We start from the raw sequence: 22,607 nt of genomic DNA on the forward strand, positions 1-22,607 counted from the left end.
CATGACTGTGTCAAGGCTAAACAGGTCTATTGTTCTTAAACAGCGCCGCGAGAGAATCATATTCTTGTGCAGAATGATGCTGAAGAGAGATAAAAATATCTTTCATTTCTATAGTGCCATGCATCTTAAAGTGTGTTCCACATTCCACAAACTATATATAGGCTCAATTCATTACCCATCCCCGTAAAATACAGCCAGAGCGTGGCAGGCACATGCCAGATGTTTGACAATGGTCTAATAACAGAGTGAGGATGAAGTTAAATTGGATTTAGAAAACAGGAAGCAAGATGTGGGCCACTAGGTAAAGCTTTGTTATTCATTCAACAGTGCGTTTGGTGTTTCCTGCCTACCAGAATGAGAGCAGAGACACAAGCCACTAGAGTGACACTTTTCCTACACTCATGGAGCCGCCGGGGTATCAGAGAAAATATATTTTTGCAGTAAAGCGGGATTCATGTTAAGATCAAATACAAAGTGCTGTGGTCTTCACAGACTTTAAAGGAAACTTTTCTCCCATCAGCCACACAGATGTCATCATTCTCTTGTGTTAATAAAGGGTTTGCATTCAGCATAATGATAGGATTTATGGTGAAGAAAAGCTATTCTGGAATCCAGAGCCTAGACTTCATGTGAGCATGGTTAGGGGGGAAATAAGGTGATAGGGTAACACAAAAAGCAAGTTGTGGGCCCAGGGTAGAAGGACTAAGAGGCAGGGAGGGCAAGTTGAAAGGCATGAAATCAGAGGGGTCCCGGGAGACTTCACGGTTGCTGCCGATTTCTCAGGGATGGACCCTTGAAAAGAATCTACCCTAATGCTGCTAGCATTGGAGAGACCGCTGTAAATCTCTCTGTGTCGAGACCTGTGGCTTCTCAAAAACAGAAGGGTTTTAGGTTTGAGGGGGATCTCAAAGATCTGTGGACTCAGATAAGTCATTTTATAAATCAAGGAGACATACCCACGTTCATCAAATATGTACAGCAGTTAGCAGTGTCCAGGCTAGAGGCCATGCCAGAGGTAGACCATGACACACCCACCTGGACCTAATCCTGGATGAATCAGGGAGGCAGACACCCTGTGCTCTGGAAGATGCTCTACAAAGCTAAACATCTGGTTCCTCAGGCAGGCTCCATTGCAAACAGAGAGACCAACCACAGTGAACAGGGGTTAAGGTCTTATAATCCACCTACATTGATGTGAGCAAAAAATGGGGCTCAGAGAAATGAAAAAGAAATAGGCTAGAAGATTGTCCCTGCCCAGGTCAGATGGCTGCCACCCAGAGAGGGCCTCTGCAAACCATTTGGTTTCTGGGAGTGTGTGTAGTTTCCAGCCCTTATTAACTTCACTAGGCATGGAGAGTCAGCTTGCTCTGAACTCCCAGTAGGGACCAATTCAAAATGTGTTAACTCTCTAAGCAAGAAGGTTTCCACCAGAACAGGCAGAACGTGTAAAAATCAAAAGGAGGATGTGATTTATAATGTATCTGCACAACTACCACAAAGAACTCATAAGCTGGGAATTCTGTGCCAGTGCTGACTGTCGGCTCATAAAGAAGCCACTCCTTCCCCTTAGGGGGTCCTAAGGGTACACATGGGCATATCAAGACAGTGTGTGCTGTTTGGGAGCCAGAAGGACAGAACAGCAGAGGCTCTGGGCTAGAAGATGCCCTGTCCTGGCATTCTTCAGTTCTGCGGCTTCCTGCAAGGCCTCAGGCAAGTTACCCTGATCCCATCTAGAAAGGATGGTCTGTGATAGAGGACCTTCAGGGCAATTCCTGTCTGATTAAAAAGCCAGTGAGGTGTTGTATGGTTTTCCGTGGATGTGCACCTATGTATCTCTCTCTCCCAAGTAAAGGACAAACTTTCCAAGAAGAGGGATTGGTTTACTATTTCTTAATGATCTTAAAAACTCCAAACGAGCCTTTGCAGAAAAACCAGGCAATCATAAATGTTATTGATAGTGGACTGAGAGCCACGAAAGTCATTGAATGGTGAGTACTGGGGCCAGAATAAGCCTGCATCTGTAGGGTGTGCTTGACGGCCAGCCTGCTCAGGACAGTAGTACTCTCCTTTAATTTCAGAAAGAAAGAAAAAGAAAGAAAGAAAGAAAGAAAGAAAGAAAGAAAGAAAGAAAGAAAGAAAGAAAGAAAGAAAGAAAGAAAGAAAGAAAGAAAGAAAGAAAGGAAGAAAGCAAAAAAAAACTTGAGGACATGCTCACTGCCAGAGAGCAGGAATTGGAAGCTACCCGATGGGGCTTGGTCCTTCTGCAACTTCTTGGGCAGCGGGCAGCAATTAGCACAACCAGGGGCTAGATATGATTCTCTGTGGGCACCCAGCTGCCTGGGGCTCTCTGGGAGATCTCCTGCCTGCTTGCCTTGCAGGAGAGTAAGTGGAGGTGGTGGGGTAGGTGGGGACTTCAAATGACAGAGCGCTTGGCCCTAAAGGCCTGGGGAAGGGGTCTAATGAAGTCCCCCTCCCAGGCTATAAGCCTGGAGAAGAAAGGCTGGAGAGGGTGCCACCTGCTGGTGAGGGACCGAGCCTTGCACAGTGGACGCCAAGAAGACCTGGAGTATGCATGTGCATTGAAAGCTGAATTTGGGCAGCTTCCCAAGTTGCTGGTTTTCTGCTGTCTCTTGATAGCTTCTAGCTCCTTAGGCTGTGTGCTCTGAGACCCCATCTCCTGCGTGTCACCCCCTCAGATGGTGAGGTTGCCTGCAGGGATGGTGCTCGTTCTCCCTGCCTCCCGTGGACCCGCACTCTGAGTCTAAGGACTCTCCACGCTTCTCCATCAGGTGGAGCCGTCCTCTCGCTGCCTGCCTCCCTCCTCCCTCGCAGCGAACTGCGAGCAGGCCATTCTGCATCGCCCGGAGGTTAACCGAGCCCCGGGAGGAGGTGAGGCCGCCAGCCCGCGTGGGCGGAGATGGCGGGGGCCGCCGTCGGGGCCGGCGCCAGAGCCCGACAGCCTGTGGGTCCTGCAGGTACCGCTTGCGTTCTCTCTGCCCCACGTGGTGGCCGCGGAAGATTGCCGTTGGTTTTCCGGCACTCAGGGTTGAAACGCCTCCTGGTCCTTTTAGAGGCAGGCAGCTCATTACTTAATCCAAGTCTTTTTTCTATCTGCGGGAGACCGGAGGCTTCAGGAGGGAATGAAGGGGGAGAGGGGGGTGAACAGACCCGATCGGTTGAGAAAAGAGGAGGTCCGGAACCAGCTTGGGGATCATGAGGCAGATCTTGGGGACTAGCGCGAAAGCAAAACATGGTCCTCCCAACCTTGGACTCCCACCCCTCTCTTCCCAAGAGTAAGCCTTCCTTGCCAGTGTGATGTGCATACACTGCTATGTGTGTCTGATGACCGGCCGTGTATTGCACACTTCACCGGCCCCATGACTCTGTTTTTGTAATGTTTCCCCCAGAGGGGCTGAACTGAGCAAACCTGGGCCGCGGGCCATTTAGAAGCTTGCAATGAAAATTAACCAACAGCTGAGAGGATAAATCTTTAGTTAAAATATCAGATGCTGCCTGGGCAGGTACATTCCTTCTACATCCTAACAGCTTCGTTCGCTGCATGGTTTGGCCTTTGAAGCGGGACGCAGACCTTTCATCTCCCCTGGCCCTGAATATTTAGTGGAAACAGACTACTGATGTACAGCACTATACATACCAAGTTTTCACCCTTCATATACTGCTTGGGATTATTATTCATCTTTTGTGTGTTTCTGATTTACCTCTTGTGTTTTATTGCATTATCTCTCGTGCCAAGCTAATGGACCAAGGCCACGCTAATGTTGCTCCTGTGCCTTGCTAATTTAGCTGATGGTGTTGCTCCTGCTATTCAGCATCCTCCCCCCCACCTACCCCCACACTCACACGCACATGTGCACACACACACACACACACACACACACACGCTTTCTTAGAGATTTCCCTTTGATATGTTTAACGACCTCTAAGAGATGTGGTTAAATAAACTATTATGTTAAGAATGGAAAAGTCAACAAAGCTTACACCTACTAATTTGTAGATCTCCGATGTCAACTACCAGGTGTCGGCCCCTATCAGTACAAACTTTATGCCGTGCTCTTGCTTCTTTCTTTGATGTTCATAAATTCTAAGATACGTGTTTTTGAGTTAACATCCACATGGAAACTCAGAGTTGGAATGTGCCTTGCTGTCAGCAAAGCCCCCCCCCCCCCCCCGCACTCCCCATATCTGTAATACAGATGGAAGGGTAAGAGATTCCTAAAAGGACTCCCTAAGGTCCAAGGACTGCAGAAAGTAATGATTGATTTTATAATTGAATGTTGAATGGCACACATTGAGAGAGCATCTTTCATTTTCCTCTTCTCTGCCTTCAGTCCCCCTTCACCTACTCTATATAACACTACATATTTTTATGTGTTGCTTTGTAAGATACTTATGGTCTGTGCCTTGCGTGTACTCCACTTCCACTTCGGATTATAAGCTCCTGGAGGCATGGGCTATTTTACTTCCCCCCATGGCCTGCTTATTCTAGGCATGCCTAAATGTCTATCAAGTAAACAGCCCTAGATAAATTCATGTCGATATCCTGGAGGAAATGGAGTTTGAGTTGAGTGTGAGTTTCATGACAGGTAAAAGACTTGCAGGTTCTCAAGAAACGGTTGCCTGTGACCTTGGCCTCTCCTTCGCAATCAGACTCACAGCACCTTTTGGAGAAAAGGCATGCTTAGAGTGATGGAGTGCTCATTAGGGGAGAGGCTCCAAATGCAAAGACGGACTGCTCCCTGTCCTTGTTAGGAAAGGCACAGACTGGGATAATAATAATAAATAGGTATCTGTCACAAACCTGCCTGCGTTTGCTCTTGCTCCTGCATTTTGTTGTCTAGGAGCAATGCAAAGCAAACTAAGATCCAAACACTTAGAGCCTTACCAATCCCCCCCCCCCACACACACACACCACTACCACCACTAAACACACACACACACACACACACACACACACACACACACACACACACACACCAGGAAAGTCCCCCAGATGCAAAGTGTGCTTATCTCTTCAACTCCCTAGCCTCCTGGCACACACCTTGCCCAAGTCCTTTCTGGGGAAAGACATACACCTCCTGGCCTCTCCCTACTCCCCTTTAGCCAAGTTGCCGGTTCCTAGAGCAACAGCAAGGCAGGCACATTTTGATGCATGTGCATGAGTCTAATCATTGGTAACTTCACTCCCGTTTAACAACATTACATCGTGTGAACAAAAAGTCACAGCTCCGCTCGGTGCTCACTATGCGTTCTGGTCAATATGGTAACAAAAGCTGAATATCCCCTGTTTAGGGAAAAGAAGGAAAGCACGGGCTTTCTGCAACCCTCTCGTTTTGCAAAGCGTTCCCCTTTGCAAAGTGTTTCCTCTTTAATTATGACCTGTTTCCCCTCCCTCTTCCCCCCGCCCCAGCTTCTGTGAAAGGAGCCCTTCTGTCACTCGTCACTCGCTCGCTCGCTCGCTCTCTGTGGGAGGAGCCCGCCAGAGGAAGCCGTGTGCCTGGGATGCCAAGAGCCAGAGAATGGATCTGCTCCGAGTGGGGACATTGCTGAGGATCTTGGCTTCCCGAGGCGGCTGAGAACAAGCATTTGGTTTCGACTGCCTGCAGATACCCGGAGACACGACGAGACCGAAGAGGACCGGAGAAGGGACGGACGGACGGACAGATAGATGGTCGGCGCGAACCCGGGAGGACCGGCGGCGGAGGCTGAGCACCGCGAGCCCAGCCGCCGCGCTTGAAGAGAACTAACTGCACGCCCAAGTTGCCCCGCCGGCTGCCCGCGCGCTGAGGAATGAGACCTTTCCAGCTGGATTTGCTCTTCCTCTGCTTCTTCCTCTTCAGTCAAGGTAGGAACAGGGCGCGCCGGAGTTGGAGCAAAGTCGGCGGCGGCGGCGGAGGGCGCGGGAGGCTGAGGGCTGGGAGGTGGGCAGGCTCGGGAGCTCGCACTGGCTGCGGGTCTCCGAGCCGGCCCAGAGGCTGTCAGTAGCGTCGCTTCTTTGCTTTTGAAAATGCAACAAAATGGTACTGTTGGTTTCCCTACGGAAGGAAGGGGCTGGGAGGACCGAGGAGGCTGCACTTTTCTCCTCTCTCTTGTCCATGTCCAACTCAAACTCTCCGATGCAGATGAGTTCTTTATGCACCCGGTATGTTAATTAGGTAGTATCCTGTGGCTAGGCCATTGGGAACTTCTAGGAGCCTGCTCGCCTTCACAGCCAGGTTGGAGAAAGGGAGCCTGGCGTAGGTGGAGATTTCAGCTCCAATAGGTCTAACTTGCCCCAGTGTGTTTAAAGCAAATGTGCGAGGTTTGCACAGTTGCAGAAAGGGATGCGATTACGGAACGTACTGAGGCGGGTATTTGCCGTGACTGGGGAAAGAAAGCTTGCAAAGAGTTTCATTGAATGTCACCCGTTTCCCTGAGCAAGACTGAATTCTGAATCCTACTGAGCACTGGATTCTGTGTAGGAAATGGAATTTCGCCCTTGGTGCTGATTGCTTCCTTTCTGCAGCCTAGCAGGTGGACTCTCCAGAAAGAACTTTGTTACCTCTGGGCTCCTGGGCACTGAGAGTCATGGGGCTGGTCGTGGTGGAGGGAGAGAAGAACTGAGTGCCTGCTTAGCTAAAGGCATCAACAGTCACCTGTGGAATTGAGACGGAAGGGGCCAAGTAAACCGGTTCCTTCCCACTCTTTTGGAATGCCAATGCCGCCTCTGCCATCTGAGGCAGCATTTGTGCCAGCCAGCCCAGCTCTTGGAGGGACAGGACTCTCAGAAAAATCCACAACAGAGAACGTCCATCTGTTGATTAAATGAAGGGTAAAAGTTTTTGAGAAAGCAGAACATCACCATGGGTGGCTGCCTTTGCAAGCAAACAGCATGTATTCCTTGCTTCTCTCATCAGGAGAAGCCAAACAGAAGTCAAACCAGGCTTCCTTCTCTCTTTCCCTGATCCCTGTTGTCACTGTAGATTTCCCCTCTTTTCATGCAGGTCAAACTTGGCAGTCATCCTTCGTGATTTAACTCGAGGGACCCCTCCCCCTAGACGTATATGTAAGGCATTTCCCCCTAGAAGTATGTGTAAAGCATTGACTTTGTAGATTTATAATGAGTTTATGCTCACATTCATATGGTTGTGTGCCTCTCCCCAGGACTCCCTATAGCAGCATGAAGATAAATAATAGCCTTTCCACAAGTTTTCAGGTTGGATGAATAAGAGCCATCCCAGAATCCTGATACAGAGACACACGTTTGGTTATAGCGCCACTGGGATGTATGCATGCTTGCATATGAACACTCCATACACATACACATGTACACTGATTGCCATTCTCCTTTGCCTCTTAACTAATTCACTTGGGAAGTTTCCTGTAGAATTCTTGAGAAGAGAAGGGACCTTACATCATGCGCGCGCGCGCGCGCGCACACACACACACACACACACACACACACACACAACTGCATGAAACTCAGGCAAGTTTTTGTCAGTCTTTTGTATTTTTAGAAGCTTGATCAGTACTTCCTCAGATTGGCATAAGAAGCCTATGGTGTCTAAGTGCTTCCCTGCCTGTCTGAATCATTACAGAATGTATTTTCTACTGTGCTTATTCCTTTCTCAGGACCAAACTATTTCTTGACTGCCTCATATGAATCTTTAAATATTTACCTACTGAGGGTAAATGCTTTGTTTTGTCCATTCTTAGCCCTGAAGGCAGTAGAAAGAAACCACAGCCCCATGCAATTTGTATCATCTCCTTATTCTTGGTCTTCTGAGCTTGCCTTGCAATGCCCAACAGTGAGGGTATAGTCCATGGAATTCCAAAGCATCCTCAAGAAGATCCTCAGAATAAAGTGGACCTAGGCAATCTGAGTATCCTCCTGCTCCGAACACTAGGAGTCATGGATATAGGAGCATTACCATAGCAGTAAAGAGGGAAGATGTTTGATTGGTTCATTGTAATGTGATATCAAGATCTTTTGACTTGATTCCAGAACACTTACATTTTCTTTCATACTACATTTGTCTGTTTATTTGTGTGTGCCTGCTCTTGGGCAGCGGTATACAGCGGTGTATGTGCAGAGGGCAGCGGACAACTTGCCGAGCTGGTTCTCTCTTTCCACCATGTAGATCCTGGGGGTGAAACTGAGTTCATCACGCTTGGTGGCAAGCATGTTTACCCACGGAGCCATCTCTCTGGCCCTAATGGACTTTTCAAAACTATGAGCGTTGTTAGGAGTATTGTAAATCCCCCCAGAAGATCCTGTTTGACTCTGAATATATATCTCCTAGTGACACACTGCACCTACTGTCATATCCTGGTCAAATTATGAAATAGTGCAGTTCTCCTTCCAACAGGACATGGAAGGACTGGCCCATGAGGTTCTAGATGGCTCCCGCTGTGATTTCCTAACCCACGAGTGAGGTTGCAACCACAATTGGCACGCAGAGAACAACTTTCCTGGACCCTGCCTCCTACACTCTGGATGCTTTCCTGCAGAAGTGCATAAAGGGTCAGGACTTCACTCAGAGAGAACAAGGAGTCAGGGGGCTCCTTACGGCCTTATCTGGCATGCTGCTGACATAGCCATCTGCTACCCAACACTTCTCCCAGTGGGAACCCCTGTGGTCTTCTTGGAGTTCTGGGGATGCAGTTCTCACACCCTTGTTCCCAGGATCCAGGGCACGCCCCAATGTTGTGAGGCTTTCATTAGCATGTGGGTCAATTCCTAAAGTACATCTCAACCATCATTTCCCTCCTCATTTGTTAACTATCATTCACCTTTACTGTGTTCCGCAACCCCTGAGAGAGGGCGGAAACTAACATTTAGTTAATGTCGGTAATGTTCTTCCTCTTTCTCTTAAAGTTTGGGCTTCTTATGTAGATTGATGCCATGTATTTCTTTCTTAAGGTGGCAGTAGAAAGGGACAGTCCTCTGTTCCCGCTCTGCCAGCATATGCTGTTGGTGGGTTTCTCTCTTGCTGTAGATGCCTCTCCCCTCAGCTGTCAGGATGGTCTTGCTTTGTATAGAGAAGGATAATGTCACAGCACAATTTACCTCCTGCAGAGAAACGGTATGTTCTGCCCCTGGGTGAAGAAGAATTGATTCCCTTGTCATCCATAAACTCAGAACTTGCTACATTTTTCCCCGTTATCCTTTCAGTTCACCACAACTATTTCCTTCTACGCCCTCCTTCATCTTCCAGCCTCATTCCATCTACCCTGCACACGCACATCTTAGGTAACTTTGAAGGAATAGGGTCTCAGCAGGACTGAGACTCCCTGCTTCTCTTGCTTCTTAAGTTCTCAGTCAGTTTAGGCAACATGCCGTGGGAGAGACCCGGTGGCTTCCACTGCACATACTCTAGGAAAATGTTTTCCCCCATGCAATGGCATTCCCAGAGTGTCCTGCCCTGCGCAGTGATAGGGTGTCCGCAGGATTCCAACTCTGCCTGACCCAGAGGTGTGTTGGCCTTTGCCTGTGCTCCTTGATGTTCTGAACACTTAGAGTAAAAAGAAAACTCACATTTTACCTGTGAGTTGGCATCCCCCAGCTGAAGACCAATCTAGGATCCATTTCCTTAAAAGACCTTGCTTTCTTGGTTGTCTGGGCACATCAGAAGAAGAACCAGGTAGCCATTGGATGGCAGAGTTGCAAGACAACCTGAATCTCCAAGGAAACAGAAGAGCTGCAAACAGAGGGTGAACAGAGTGAGTGGAGAGAACTGGCCGTGGTGTAGAGCCATGGGGGTGACAGGAAGCATGGAGGAGAGGGGCCGCTACAAGAAGCTTTGCCAAGAGCTCTCTTGGGGAAGGGAGAGAAGAGGAGGAGCTTGGGTAAAAAGCACTAACATGTCTGAGGCCCCCCTCCCCAAAAAATAAAGGTGGGGGAGGGGGTTCAGGCAGAGGAGGATCAGAAAAAGGAAATGGGAGTGAACAAACACTAAGGAGTACTTGTCCTCACCCAGAAATGTCATAGTACGATGAAGCAAGTGATGAGTATGAGCCTCCACCCCTGCTGCTGGCACCCCAGCAGCATGATATCCAGGGGAGGAAGAATCACTTCTTTTATCTTGGAAAGTCAGAGCACCACTGCCAAGGATGTGGGACCACTCCTTTGGCTAACCTTTCTGGGGTGGGGGAATGGGGCATGCCTGTAGGGGGTGTGGATGGCTTCAGTGACTGCTGCCCAACAGGGAGCCCTCAGAGCTATTGAAGATGAAAAAGAAGCTCCCCAGGGGCACAAGGGTGTGGGTGGGGTCTGCATCGGAGCATGGCACTGAAAGGATGCCATGGGTACAGGAAGGAAGATCTGGCTCAGAATAGCAGCAGTAAGCTAGGCATAGTACCAAGGAGCAGCCCTGCCTGGTGTGTGTGCCTCTGTTGGTAGACGCCAAGGCCAGCAGGAGATGGGGTGGAGCCAGGGATTAGGCCTGAAGATGCAATTTTTCATTTTTGTTTAGCCCAGTGGGGGTGATTTAGGCAGTATTATACTGCAGACCCAAAAAAAGCACATGAATAATCCAGAGTGAATTCAAGAGATTTCAATAGCAAAATAATAACAATACTAATGATACCTTTGATTTGTGGAGTACTTTTCTTCCAAGGAGATAAAAAAGATAAACTGTTTTGGAAACAGGAACGAGAAAAATAAAATTGCCTTTGATAGAGGAGTGGAGCGAAAGGCCAAGAATACTTTTTTTTTAGGGTCTTAACGGAGATGGGGATGGTGTGAAGAGTGAGGTGGGCATGCACATGATCTCAGCTGCAACCAGTCCTTATCCTTAAAAGATGTTGAGATGATTTCCTGGTGGAAAAACAGTTAGGATATCTTTAAAGTTAGGGGCATTCAAGAGACAGAGAGGCCCTGAAAGTGACCTGTGCCCGTTCCTAGCCGTGTTATAAGCCTACAGAAGAGGAGGTGGGTGAGATCATGAACATGCCTTGATCCATGCTTGATTCGCCATGGAAGAAATCATCACTTCCATGGTGGTTCTCGCAGCCCTGGGAGCTCCAGTTTTCCCTTAAAGCCAATGAATATCCCAGAATCCTTAGAGCCCTAGGGTTCACCTGGGGCTGCTTTGCTGGGGGCTGTCCATTCCGTGGAGCTGAGAGGGCCATCACTTCTGTCTACAAGCCAGGCGGAGCAAAGTACCAGCCAGTGCCCCGTGCCTGTGTTATCACCTGCCTGGCAAATAGAAGAGGACTGTATTTCCAGTGAAAGGAATGAAGTGAGAGCCGACTTCACGGGCACAGAGCACCGTTCCATACGCCACTGTGTGGCATTTTCTTTTCCTGAGGGACAATCAGAATTTACCCAGTTAGGTGTGCACATCCAATGAGACTGTACTTACCTTCTAGATCATGAAATGGCTTCTCTCCCAGGCACATAAGGGATAATGTGCCCCGCTTTCTGCCAGAGTTTCAGTATTAAGCATGACAGAGCTTTGACCCCACCCCACCCCCCACCCCCACTCTGTGCTGTAGAGTGAAAGGTCACAGGAAGGCTTGGTGAAGATAGCAGCTTTCCTTCACTTTCTGCTCTTCGGAGCTTAGCACCAAGCACCATGCTTATCCTTGCCCCCTTCTCCTCTCCCAGAGGTTAAAAAAAAAAAAATGAGTATTCTGGCTGTATACTTCCAGAAGTCAGTAAATGTCAATATTGGATAAGTGTTTCCTTTATATCATGGCAATTTAGCATAAGCTGCTTGGAAACAAATACCTTCCGTAAGCATACAGTGTTTCAGTGAGTACACAGTCAACACCACTATGAGGATTAAATAAATGTCAGCATTCTCTGGGTACACTTGGTAACAAACTTAGGCTCTGGTAGAGTGGCCAGTATGGGTGGATCTTGTGCCTCACATAGTTCTTTTGTTGGGGCCCATGTGGGCTGTGCTGAGTGGGAGGTAGACAATCATCTAAGTCCTTCCTGGGAAGACCGGCTAAGACTGTGGCTATGCAGACACTTCCTACATACCATGAGAGGTTTCTCCTGGCAACCTAGAAGCCTTTCCATCCCCCCTACACTCCCCACACACACACACATGTACACACAGACATGCCTATGTCTCTAATGGCAAGGTCAAGCAAATTTGCCTAATTCTGGGTTTTGAACGGCTGAAACTAAAAACCACCAGAGTGTGCATGAGTCTGTCTTAGCCACATCAGGCTGAATAGTCGAGGTGGTCCTCCCCCTTAAGGAAAAGCACTGGACAGCTGTTGCAAGTTCAGGTTCTTTCCAGCTGATGCTGGCATGATGGCAATTAAACATAAGAGGCTAGCCTTACAGTGAAAATAAGCACACATGGCTTCCACCCTCCACATCCCCCCCACACACACACACCCAGGAGCGCCCTAGAGTTGGATGTCTCAGTGGGCAAAGTTGATTTCTCCTTATTTTGTGAGTAAATAGTATTTTGTGACATGGAACTCATCTATTGGCCACTCGGATAGTACTTGTTGCAGGCCTACTGTGTGGTAGATGTGGTGTCAGAGGTTGCTATGGAGATAGGTGAAGCCATATTTCTGGACAGGAAGCCAACACTTTCACAAAAGTGCTCAGAATGGTGCTCAAGGGGCTGGAGAGATGGCTCAGAGGTTAAGAGAATGGTGCTCAAAAAAAAAAAAAACAGCAGGGACTGCTCAGGGCTTCAGAAAAGGGTGTCCAGAGGAGATGTGACATTTATTTGCTCCTTAAGGATGTGTAGGAATGCTCCGGATAAAGTGTGAAGCAAGTAGTCCAGGCTGTACCTGGGAGTGTGCACAGACAAGAAGCTGGATAGACTAGAATGTGACATTCTCAGCAGCAGCAGGGGCTGAAATGGGTGTGTTTGAAGTGTGAGAAGAACCTTGGGAAGGGCAAAGCTGGCTGGCTCATAGTTGTGAAAAACATGATAACTCTTTTTAAGGGTAGACTGACAGAAGGAAGTCAGCATCTTAAAAAGATGGTTATTAGCTTAGGGTCTATAGTCTTCTCCAAATCAGAGCTTTGGGGATTCACTTGTTATTCTTGGTATTCCCTATGCTTCACATGAGGCTGAAAGCTTGTAGAATTGAGTGGAGTACACTTACCTCTTTCTAGCTCCTCTTCCTTTATGGCTGGTATGCTCAGGTATGGAAAAGTGGGCAACAGAGTAACAATGAGGAACCTAATTAACTGGTGGTCACACACACACACACACACACACACACACACACACACACACACACACACACACACACACACTGCAAGAGAAGTCAGAGAAGGGATGTTGAAGAGAACTCAAAACCCCGGAGGCATGGAATGCTGAGGACACCTGGGTCGTGGGTGATTGGATGGCATGAGGATTTAATGGTAGCTGACTCTTTCTGAAGCCACCTGAAGGCTACAGGGTCAGAGGGATAACCATACTGAGAGGAAGAGTCAACCAGAAAGGGAGTGGGGAGCAAGATGCCTGGGGACATTTTTCTGGCAAAGCCTTTCTTGTTCTCCAGAGGAAGTAAACTGTACTGGTTTTGGAGAAAATGAGGTTACAAGTTAGATGGCTCTACTGAGACGTTAGAAATGCCTCACAAGTCTCTCCTGCCAAGGAACCTTGCATTCAAGAGTAGAGAATAGCATCAGATTTACCTGTGTCTTCTGGGGCCTGTTCTCTTCAGCAACTGATGGCAGCTGGCAGGAAGCTCGATGGAGGACAAAGCCCTCACCTGTCCTATAAGAAGTAGTCAGTGACGTTTGCTAAGCAGTAGATATCTGAGTGTCCTGCCTGAGGCTGGCCTTTGGAGCAAGACTCTGCTGCAAGTGTTCTCAGAAAGAATTCAGGTCATCAGGAATGTAGGCACCAACTTATAAGAAAGGGGATGAGAATGGACGAGGTGACAAGTCAAGGCATCCAACTCTACAGTTCCCAGGATCCTCTCAGTAACAACTGGTTGTTTTGGATAGTGCTTCTGGTAGGTAGACCATGCACTCTAGATCTCTTTGGTACCCAGCAAATTCCTTTGGCCATTGTTGATAACAGTAGTAGCAATAACTGTTTTCATCATGACAACTATGATAATTAGCATCTACGCAAATCTTCAGAAATTGTAAAGCACAATTTGCACAAACAATACCTCATTTTATCACAATACCGATGCAGGCAGGTTGGATACTCTCAGATTCCCAGAGAGGTGATGTCTGACCAAAGTTCTTTCCAAACCGGTTCACTGTTTTGTGTGGGTTGATGCTTCTCAAAGAAACTGGTGGCTTCCAGCTGCTTTAGGTCACCCACATAAACTATGCCTGAAAATATCAGTCGCTGGAATGGAAGAAAAAGCATGTTCTCACCCACCCCCACCCACCCCAACCCACCACCCCTCTCGGCTCTGGAGATAGAATCCAGGGCCCCATCACACAAATGCTATGCAACTAAGCTCCATCCCCTGCATGTCCACATAATTCATGCTAATCACCCATGTCCAAGCATAAAAAAAGGATTTTAGCTGTTCCTTATGAAGAGCAGGGAGCTGAGGCCCAGAGCTGACCTTCAGAAAGGTGACCCAGTCCTGTAGTTCTCTTTATGATTCCAGACGCTTACTGAGTTGGTCTGTCACATTTCTGAAATTCACCTTTTACCCAAAAGGCCACTGGGGCCTGGGAAGGGGCAGGACTGATAAGGAATCAAGAAGTTAAGTGTGTAACTCCTTTTGTCTCTGCCCCATCCCCATTCCCACCTTTACATAGCTGTAAATCAAGGAACTGAGGGATTTTTCAGAATCGGTTGGTTAGCATACCTGACCTTTTATCAATCTGGGGTCTAGCACACTGTGGGGTACCTAGAAGTCTCTGAACAAATGCAAAACTATCAGCTGAAATACAAAGACTAATGAAAAGGGGGAAGGTAAGACAGAAGCTGGGGTGTCAGTGCACATAAAGATGTTGAGGCACCCAGGCTGTAGTCACAGGTAAGCTTAACGTTTAGTTAAAGCCATTCTTCCTTGAGTGCTCACCGGGTCACCAGGGACACTGCCAAGAGAAGCATCCCCTGCCAAGCTCCTGAGCTTCGGCAAGAAACCATTGTGCCCTTCTGCTCTTCAATGCGTGTCAGTGCCCATTTCTGTCAGTCACCTGCAAATGTCACAGGTGACTCCACTCTGGTGCAGTGTGACAGTCCACCTGTCACCCTTGGCAATGCTAGGAGCTATGACAGCTTCGGAGTCACACTGGGGTTTAGCTGGCTCTTTGGGCAAGCAAGCGTTCGGGGACAGAAAGTTAAGTTTGCATCGGAGTGCTATACAAGAAGATTCCCATCTTCTGCTGCCTTGCTGCCCTAATGATCGAGGAGAAACCACCACTTAATCCCCCAGTGGCTCTGTTCCCTATATTGTTATTTCCGTGCCTCAGTTGTAGATGCAGGAGTTCACTCCGTGTTTTCGTTGAACTGCAACTCTTCAGAAAGCCGGCTTCTGGAGCCATTTTCTTACACGGGGTGCTGAGCATATGTGAGGGGCAACTGTGGAGACCGCAGTTGGCAAAATGTTTGGGGAATCAGATTGATGTCGAAGATTGCAGTCCCGAAGTCAGCCTGATGGTGGCAGCAGCCGCGCTTGCAAAGCCCAGGAGTGAGCCCAGAGCAGACTGCAGAGGGATGCCCAGTGGTTTTCAGCACAGCAGGGTGGCCTGAAGCTGGGGCCTGGAAGCCTAGCAGGAGGCAAGGAGTTCCGACAAAGGAGGAGGAGGGTGAGACAACGTTTCCAATAGCCTTTTCTCCCTTCCAGGGAAAGGCTGGGCTCTGCTTTCTGGGGCCCACTGGGTTGTGAAGGTAGAATGTTCAGAGGAATTCCTACACAGGGAGACGAGAGCTAGGTGGGTTCAATTAATAATGATCAAAGGGATTTAGAAGAGCAGCACAAAGGGGAGTGAGCAATCTCAGTTCACCAGCATTTTCCTGCAGTGAGGGTTGATGCTTCTCCTGAATGTACTGAAGTCCTCTCCAAGAGGGGGCTGACCACAGAAGCTCTGCCTTCCCCTAGCCAGCACACTCCCCAAGCCAGTCAGTCCTGTACCCTCCCTTCCCCAGGGTGCCAACTGCTTCACATCCAATAATCAGTGCTGATGCACTATTCCCGTGCTGCAAGGAGGCATCCTTATCCCCATGTCCTGAGCAGACTGTTGAGGTGAATTCTGTTTTCACCTCTGGGAAGAGATACTAAATTCTAATGGCACTGTTAGAGGAAACTTGCCACCAACTGCAGCTGTTTAATGGGGAGTCCTTCCAGGCAAGGAAACAAGATATCAGTGCCAGGTGCTAGAAGTGGTTGTCCTGTGCTCTGCAGAACGGATGGTGAGGGAGTGTTGAAGGCCCCATGAACCCCTTGACATTGTTCTTTCTATTAATCTCCAATATGTCAACTTGCCCCTCAGAGTTATGACATGTATCTCATCCCCTCAGAGTTGGTCCAGGCAACATCAATTGAAGTTGTGGAGGTGGGATGAAGGGAGGAAGGGGCCCCTGTTAGGGACATACCACAATCTTGCCTGGACTGTGTGGCCCAAGTTGCTGGTAGCATTGGCCACTGGTGCTGCCCAAAGCCATCAGATATTATATGACCATCCCATAAATTTAGTCTGTTAGTGGGTTTCTGTGTCGTTTGCCTAAACCCAAGCCGTACCCCTCAACTGGCTCACCATCATAGTCCCTTGCTGGTTTCCCTGGAATAAGGTGAGTGGCTGCCTGCTCAATGTGTCTTCACAACCACTGTTTCCAGGGATAAGAGGCAGTAGAGTTAGGGGGGAGATATTTAGTCTTTGGTGAACTGGGAAATCTACCGGTGAATGGCAGAGAAGCTCTAAACATCTCATGTCAAAGCAAAAAGTGCTTTACAGAAAAAAATTCAAAGCCTTACTCCAGAACACAGAGCATTCTAATCATTGCATATATAGTTTGAGAACCTGATAAAAATATTAGGGACCCCCTCCTAAATTAAGCCTTGCTGTACCAATAAGGCACATGATTTTGGCCCTACTGTCTTCCTGGGCCCCCCAGTTTGGTCACCTACCACTCTTTCCACAAGCAAGGTCTCTACTGGTGCCTTAGATTTCGCCCTAGAAAGGTGGACTGGGAAGAGAAGAACAGTGGGGAAAACCAGCCAGACTAGTAATGGCCTCGGGATGCTGCTGTCTAGGGTTTTGTGGAGCCCTGGAACCTGTAACTACTGAATCAACTGGGCCAGCCAGCTGTGCAAAGGTGTCCTTGAGTCTGGGGACAGGTCCTTTGTTGAGCCTTGCACACATCTTCTTCTTAGCCCCATAACAACAGAATGAAGCGGGGATGACTAGACCCATTTGCCAATAAGAACAACTGAGGCTTTGCCTAAAGGTCACACAACTGGCAAGGGACAGGATGGCAAACTGGCAACAAAGTTCCTGTGTGCAAGACCCCAAGAGCCCTTTCTGCCAGGCTGTTGGGAAAGAATACCAGTCATGGTGGTGCCTGGGCAGCTGTGTGGGTGTCGGCGAGCCAGAAAGCCTAGTGGGGCCCGTGAGTCTCCTTTGTAACTTCCACAAGGGGTGGAAGAGCTGAGGAAGTAGAAGGAAACCTCTTCCCCAACACAAAGGCTGAAGACGATCTGAGGAGCTTCCCACATGGCTCTTCCCCTCCACCAGTTAGTTCCTGTTTAGCTTAATGTTTGGAAAGTCTAACTCTTACTTCTTAGCAAGAATCTATCCCACCTAGCTTTCTCTCAGTAGATTTTAAGAAATTAAGTCCCATTTGGCTCAAGAAGAGGTTAGACTCCTGTTAGCCATAGGTCGTGAGAATGGAACTATTCTATATAAAAAGGCATTTCAGGACATCAAACCCTCCTCTTTTTTTCTTTCTTCTCTCTCTCTCTCTCTCTCTCTCTCTCTCTCTCTCTCTCTCTCTGTCTCTCTCTCTCCTGTCTCTCTCTCTCTTCTCTCTCTCTCTCTCTCTCTCTCTCTCTCCTCTCTGTCTCTCTCTCTCTCTCTGTCTCTCTCTCTCTCTCTCTCTCTCTCTCTCTCTCTCTCTCTCTCCCTCTCTCGTCAAGTCTGGAATAGTAAAAATGTCAGGAGACTACATGGTTCTGAAATGATTAATAATGGTCATTAAGAAGAAATAAAACAAGAGTCTTGGAACGCAGGAGAGCCTGAATGCCGTTCAGCTTCTGATTCTCCTCGCTTTGGCTTCAGTAGACAGCTTACCTGGTATCAGAAATCACTTTGGAAGGTGGCACGTTTCTGCCTAGGCCATGCTTAAAATCTTAGTATTGGCTTAAGATAGACACTTGTGATAAACTAGCAAAACATGAAAGTTCCTTGAAAGTTTAAAAGCACCTGGAAGATAGAATCAGAGGCACACAGAGGAAGAATGCATGGCAGATAGACGTTGGCATGGAAGACATCAAATTCCGTCTACTTATCCAGCAGCCAGAGCCCTTCCCTGGACCACACGGATCCTATCAGGGCTTCACTGTCAGCTGACGGTTGCCAGGGCTCCAAATCCACATGGATGCCCCTTCTCCGGGCTCAAGTTCTGCTTTGCATTTTCTCTTCACCAAACTGGGGCAGTGGAATGCACAGATAGAAAGCTATGCCATTATAAGCAAAAATAACTGTTAGAGCTGGTCAGAATCAAATACCATTCAGAAACCTTTATTACTTTCTTCTCCTGGTCTCCTGCTAAAATAATATGAAACCTACATTTCTTTCTCATAATCAGAAGATGTTCTAAGATGAATACAGCAAATTCATGCCAAGGAAAATGTTTAAAATTTTTGTACTGCTATTTATTTATGTTTCAGTTAGATTATCCCTTTCTCTCCTGCTGTTGACTTTGAGCTGATATGAAATCTATTAGCTTTGCTCATTCACAACTGCAGAGAAAAAGGGAATTGGGGAGGGGGTTGGTCACATATCCCTCTGTTTATAGATATCCCTCTGTATATAGATAGCTAGGAACTTTGTCATATTATCAGGAGACTATTAAGGCCTTCTTAGGGCTCCCAGCTTCTCTATCATAGTGCATTTCAACATGTAGTCTGCAGGTCAGCTAGTCCATCAGTAGCAACATCCCATGGGTAGAAGAAAGAGCTCTTAGGCCTCAGACCTTCTAAATCAGAGACTCTGGGGCTTGTCCTAGCAGGCTAGGCCTTAACAACGTGCACGCGCATGCGCGCGCTCGCGGCGCGCGCGCGCGCGCACGACACACACACACACACACACACACACACACACACACACACACAGAGCTGATCTGGATACACTTGAGGATGCTTCCCTATTGCTCTGAATCTGGCTTCTGCACCTTCTTCCCTCACTGGCCTTCACATGAACACTGCTGACATTGAGCCCACAGAGGTTTGAGAGATGTTTCTAACCAGAGGATTTAAGGTGACTCAAGGGAGCGACCGCTAATGGTTCTCATATTACATTACCCTCGGGTGATTTGCAGCTGGAGAGAATGGAACCAAGAATTACACCCAGTCTTGAGTCTCAGAAACCCAAACGTACAATGAGATCAAGCCCAGAGGACTGGGGACATGGCACTGACACCAGGCTGTCTTTAGCTTTGCTGCCTTCCTTACGACTTAGAAGAACCAAGAACCCTTCCTCTCAGTGTGACTTTCAGGCCTGCCCGACCTCCGTAGAACCAGGGAAGCCGTGCGACGATCTATGCTGACAGGGAAGAATGCAGCGCAGAGCAGGCATAGATTTTCTTCACCTGCACTTTAGAATGTTTATTTAAACTCAGCACTGTACACTAGAGATGCCCAGGTCCATAAAGGGAGATTTTCTGCTTTGTATGGTGAAGAGATTCAGAATGTCTATCATAATCCACCACGAGAGTTCTTGTTCTATTTTTTAGAAAAAAAAATCTTCAAGGTCAATACCACCACCGACATTGATATTCATTTCATTGTGAACTGGGATCTGCTAGCTGCTTACTGTCATTTTATTTTTCAATTCATAAAAAAAAAGATGTTCTCATCACTAGGCCTCTGGGGCCTCTTTCTTCAATCCAAATCACCAAAGGGAAGCCACATGCCTGGGCTGCTGAATCCAGCAGCCACCAGGAGGGTGAGGGGAGCCAGTGGCGCTCAAAGGCACTCTTATCCCACACTGCAGTGGATTTTGACCGCCTCGCAAAGACTCGTGTCTTAAAGTCAGAGTCTCCAGGGCACTGCTACAGGGTGCTAGGGTGACCTTTAAGAATTGTCTGGTAGGAGGCTTTTGGGTCTCTTGGGGGTCTTGAAAGGAGATCACAGGATGACGGCCGGCCGCTCTCTGCTCCCTTTTACTTCCTAGTGTGGAGGTGAGTGGATTTGGTCTATCGTCAATCCCCTGTCATGATGTGCTGCCTTGCTCCAGACCCCAAAACAAAGGGTTTGCTCAGTCATGGACAGGACCTCCCCCCCCCCCAAAAAAAAATAACTGTGAACTGAATCCTTTCCCATTATAAATTAATTATTTCAAGTATTTGTCACAGTGACTGAAAGCTGAGAAAAACATTCCGGGATGGCTGAGAGAGGCTGGTAGACAGGAGAAAGAGTGAGCAGGCACATGTGAGAGACAGTTTGGCCTCCATCTCTTCAGACTACAGTGTTAAAAAATTACAGTATCACTTCTCCTGATCCACGAGGGACCATGAGGTACTCCTTATACTCAAAGTTTGGAAGGTCCCATAGTCAGGTGTGGAGACATAAAGACACACAAGGGGTGTGGCTTCTGCGCAGATGCCTGGTGTCCCTTGGCTGGCACCCCAACACCTTTTGGGGGCAAAGTCATTCAGGATGGAGTTCTGGACTCCCAGAGTTTATCAGAATTAAGCTGGGATTGCCTGACTCCCCTCCCCCACTCCCGCACGTTTCTCCAGGACAGCCACTCAGAGCTACTGAAGTCCTGTTGCTTCCTTGTTCCTCTCCTCTGTAGTGCCCCCCTCCTCCAGGGAGCTCTGGCCAACTCCCGCCCTGAGCACGCAGCTCCCTCCACCAGGATGGACGTTTTCGACACCTTGGTTCCCATAAGTTCAAGTAAATGTCTTCCTCCCTCCCATCGCCCTCTGTGGAACCCACTAAGGGAACTTGTATGTGACAAGTGAATTGTTTCCTTCCTGACTTCCCTTCTGAAGCCCTCGAAGAGAAGGCCAATCTTCTAGACTTCCGTGGGTTATGCCTTTGTTGGGCTAGGATGCATAGGAGGCACTCAGCCAATATTTCCCAGACAGGAAATGAATCTCACATACCACCACATGTCCATCACCACAGACAATGCCTGCCCTCCATGCCATATTTCATTTACCAGTCCATGGAAGTGCCTTGATGGAGTCCCTGCCCCTCATCACTGTTAACGCCTTGTGCACCTGCAGTACCTGTGGAACACCAAGTACTCCCTGGGGATGGGTGGTAATACTCTAATTCCTTCTTGCATTCATACGGTATATACATTCTCTAGATCATGAACACACTGATTGTGTTCTTTGTCCCCAAACAAACATTCATTCTTGCTCTAAGAGGTAAGGAAAATGAGCCTAAGTTATTCTGTGGCCTCTCTGAGGCCACACAAGGTAATAAGTGTGACAGTTTCCATGAAAATCTAGGGGCTCCAAACCTGAGTCCCATGCATGGTCCTCCAGCACACTTCCTCTAGGTCTCCTCTCTGGGTTCCTTCACATAGGATGGTGTACTCAAAGGTGCTTGGGGAACTAGGAACCCAGGGCATTTCCTGTGTCATTACATAGAAGTGATGGACCGAGTTCCTCACTGTGAGCAGAAAGGAAACATGAGCCTAAGTCCCATCAAGATTCTTGGTAACAGTATTCATTGTTGATGTCCATCAAGGCACAAGGGTCCGTGCATACTGTAGGCTGTGGAGAGTCATTCTTGACTATAGCTGGGTGTTAGAAATGAGGCAAAATGCAGAGAACATTGTAGGCCATTGTTTCAGGGTTTCTATTGCTGTGAAGAGATACCATGACCACGACAGCTCTTACAAAGGAAAAACATTTAATTGGAGTGGCTTTCATTTTCAGAGGTTCAATCCGTTGTTATCACGGCAGGGAGCATGGCTGCATCCAAGTAGACATGGGGCTGGCTACATCTTGATCAGAAGGCAACAGGAAGTGGATTGAGTGTCACCCTGAGTGAACCTTGAGCAAATGAGACCTCAAAGCCCATCCCCACAGTGGCACACTTCCTCCAACAAAGCCACACCTACTTCAACAAGGCCACACCTCCTAGTAGTGCCACTCCCTTTGGGGGCCATTTTCATTCAAATCACCACATCCATTGTATAAAAAATTAACACCAATATCAAGCAAGAAGTGCCAGGAAACTCCTCCCTGGGCAAGCTTTCAGTGAGCATCAGGCCATGGCTCTCCCTGTCATACACAGTTTCTATGTAGTGTCAGTCTGTCAACTGGCAAAAAACTTCCTGAAGTTCTAATGCTCCCAGTTCAAAACCCCATTCTCCAAGCATATAATGTTGGCTCTGCACCAATGGCCAGGAGGACTCTGGGTCTGACTCTCCTGAGTAAATAGAATCAGTGCTTCTCTCTTGCCTGCCTCAAATAGTTTTTGGGGCTCTCAGAAAATACTTTGGGGGTGGTGATTTGACACAC

General features: G+C 48.1%; 1 protein-coding gene across 1 annotated transcript in view; it reads left to right on the forward strand.

Moving 5' to 3' along the window:
- Positions 1-2,655: 2,655 nt before the first annotated feature.
- Kirrel3 (kirre like nephrin family adhesion molecule 3) overlaps positions 2,656-22,607 on the forward strand; it is a 569,791-nt gene continuing 549,839 nt past the window's right edge. Inside the window, exons 1-2 of the mRNA XM_052756044.1 lie at positions 2,656-2,975; positions 5,429-5,863. Of these exons, the coding sequence (XP_052612004.1) occupies positions 5,809-5,863 (55 nt within the window). The 5' untranslated portion in view covers positions 2,656-2,975; positions 5,429-5,808. The remainder of the gene's footprint in view (positions 2,976-5,428; positions 5,864-22,607) is intronic.

This window comes from Peromyscus californicus, unplaced genomic scaffold, assembly GCF_007827085.1.
Source record: "Peromyscus californicus insignis strain IS unplaced genomic scaffold, ASM782708v3 Scaffold_11__1_contigs__length_118956290, whole genome shotgun sequence".
Taxonomy (NCBI): domain Eukaryota; kingdom Metazoa; phylum Chordata; class Mammalia; order Rodentia; family Cricetidae; genus Peromyscus; species Peromyscus californicus.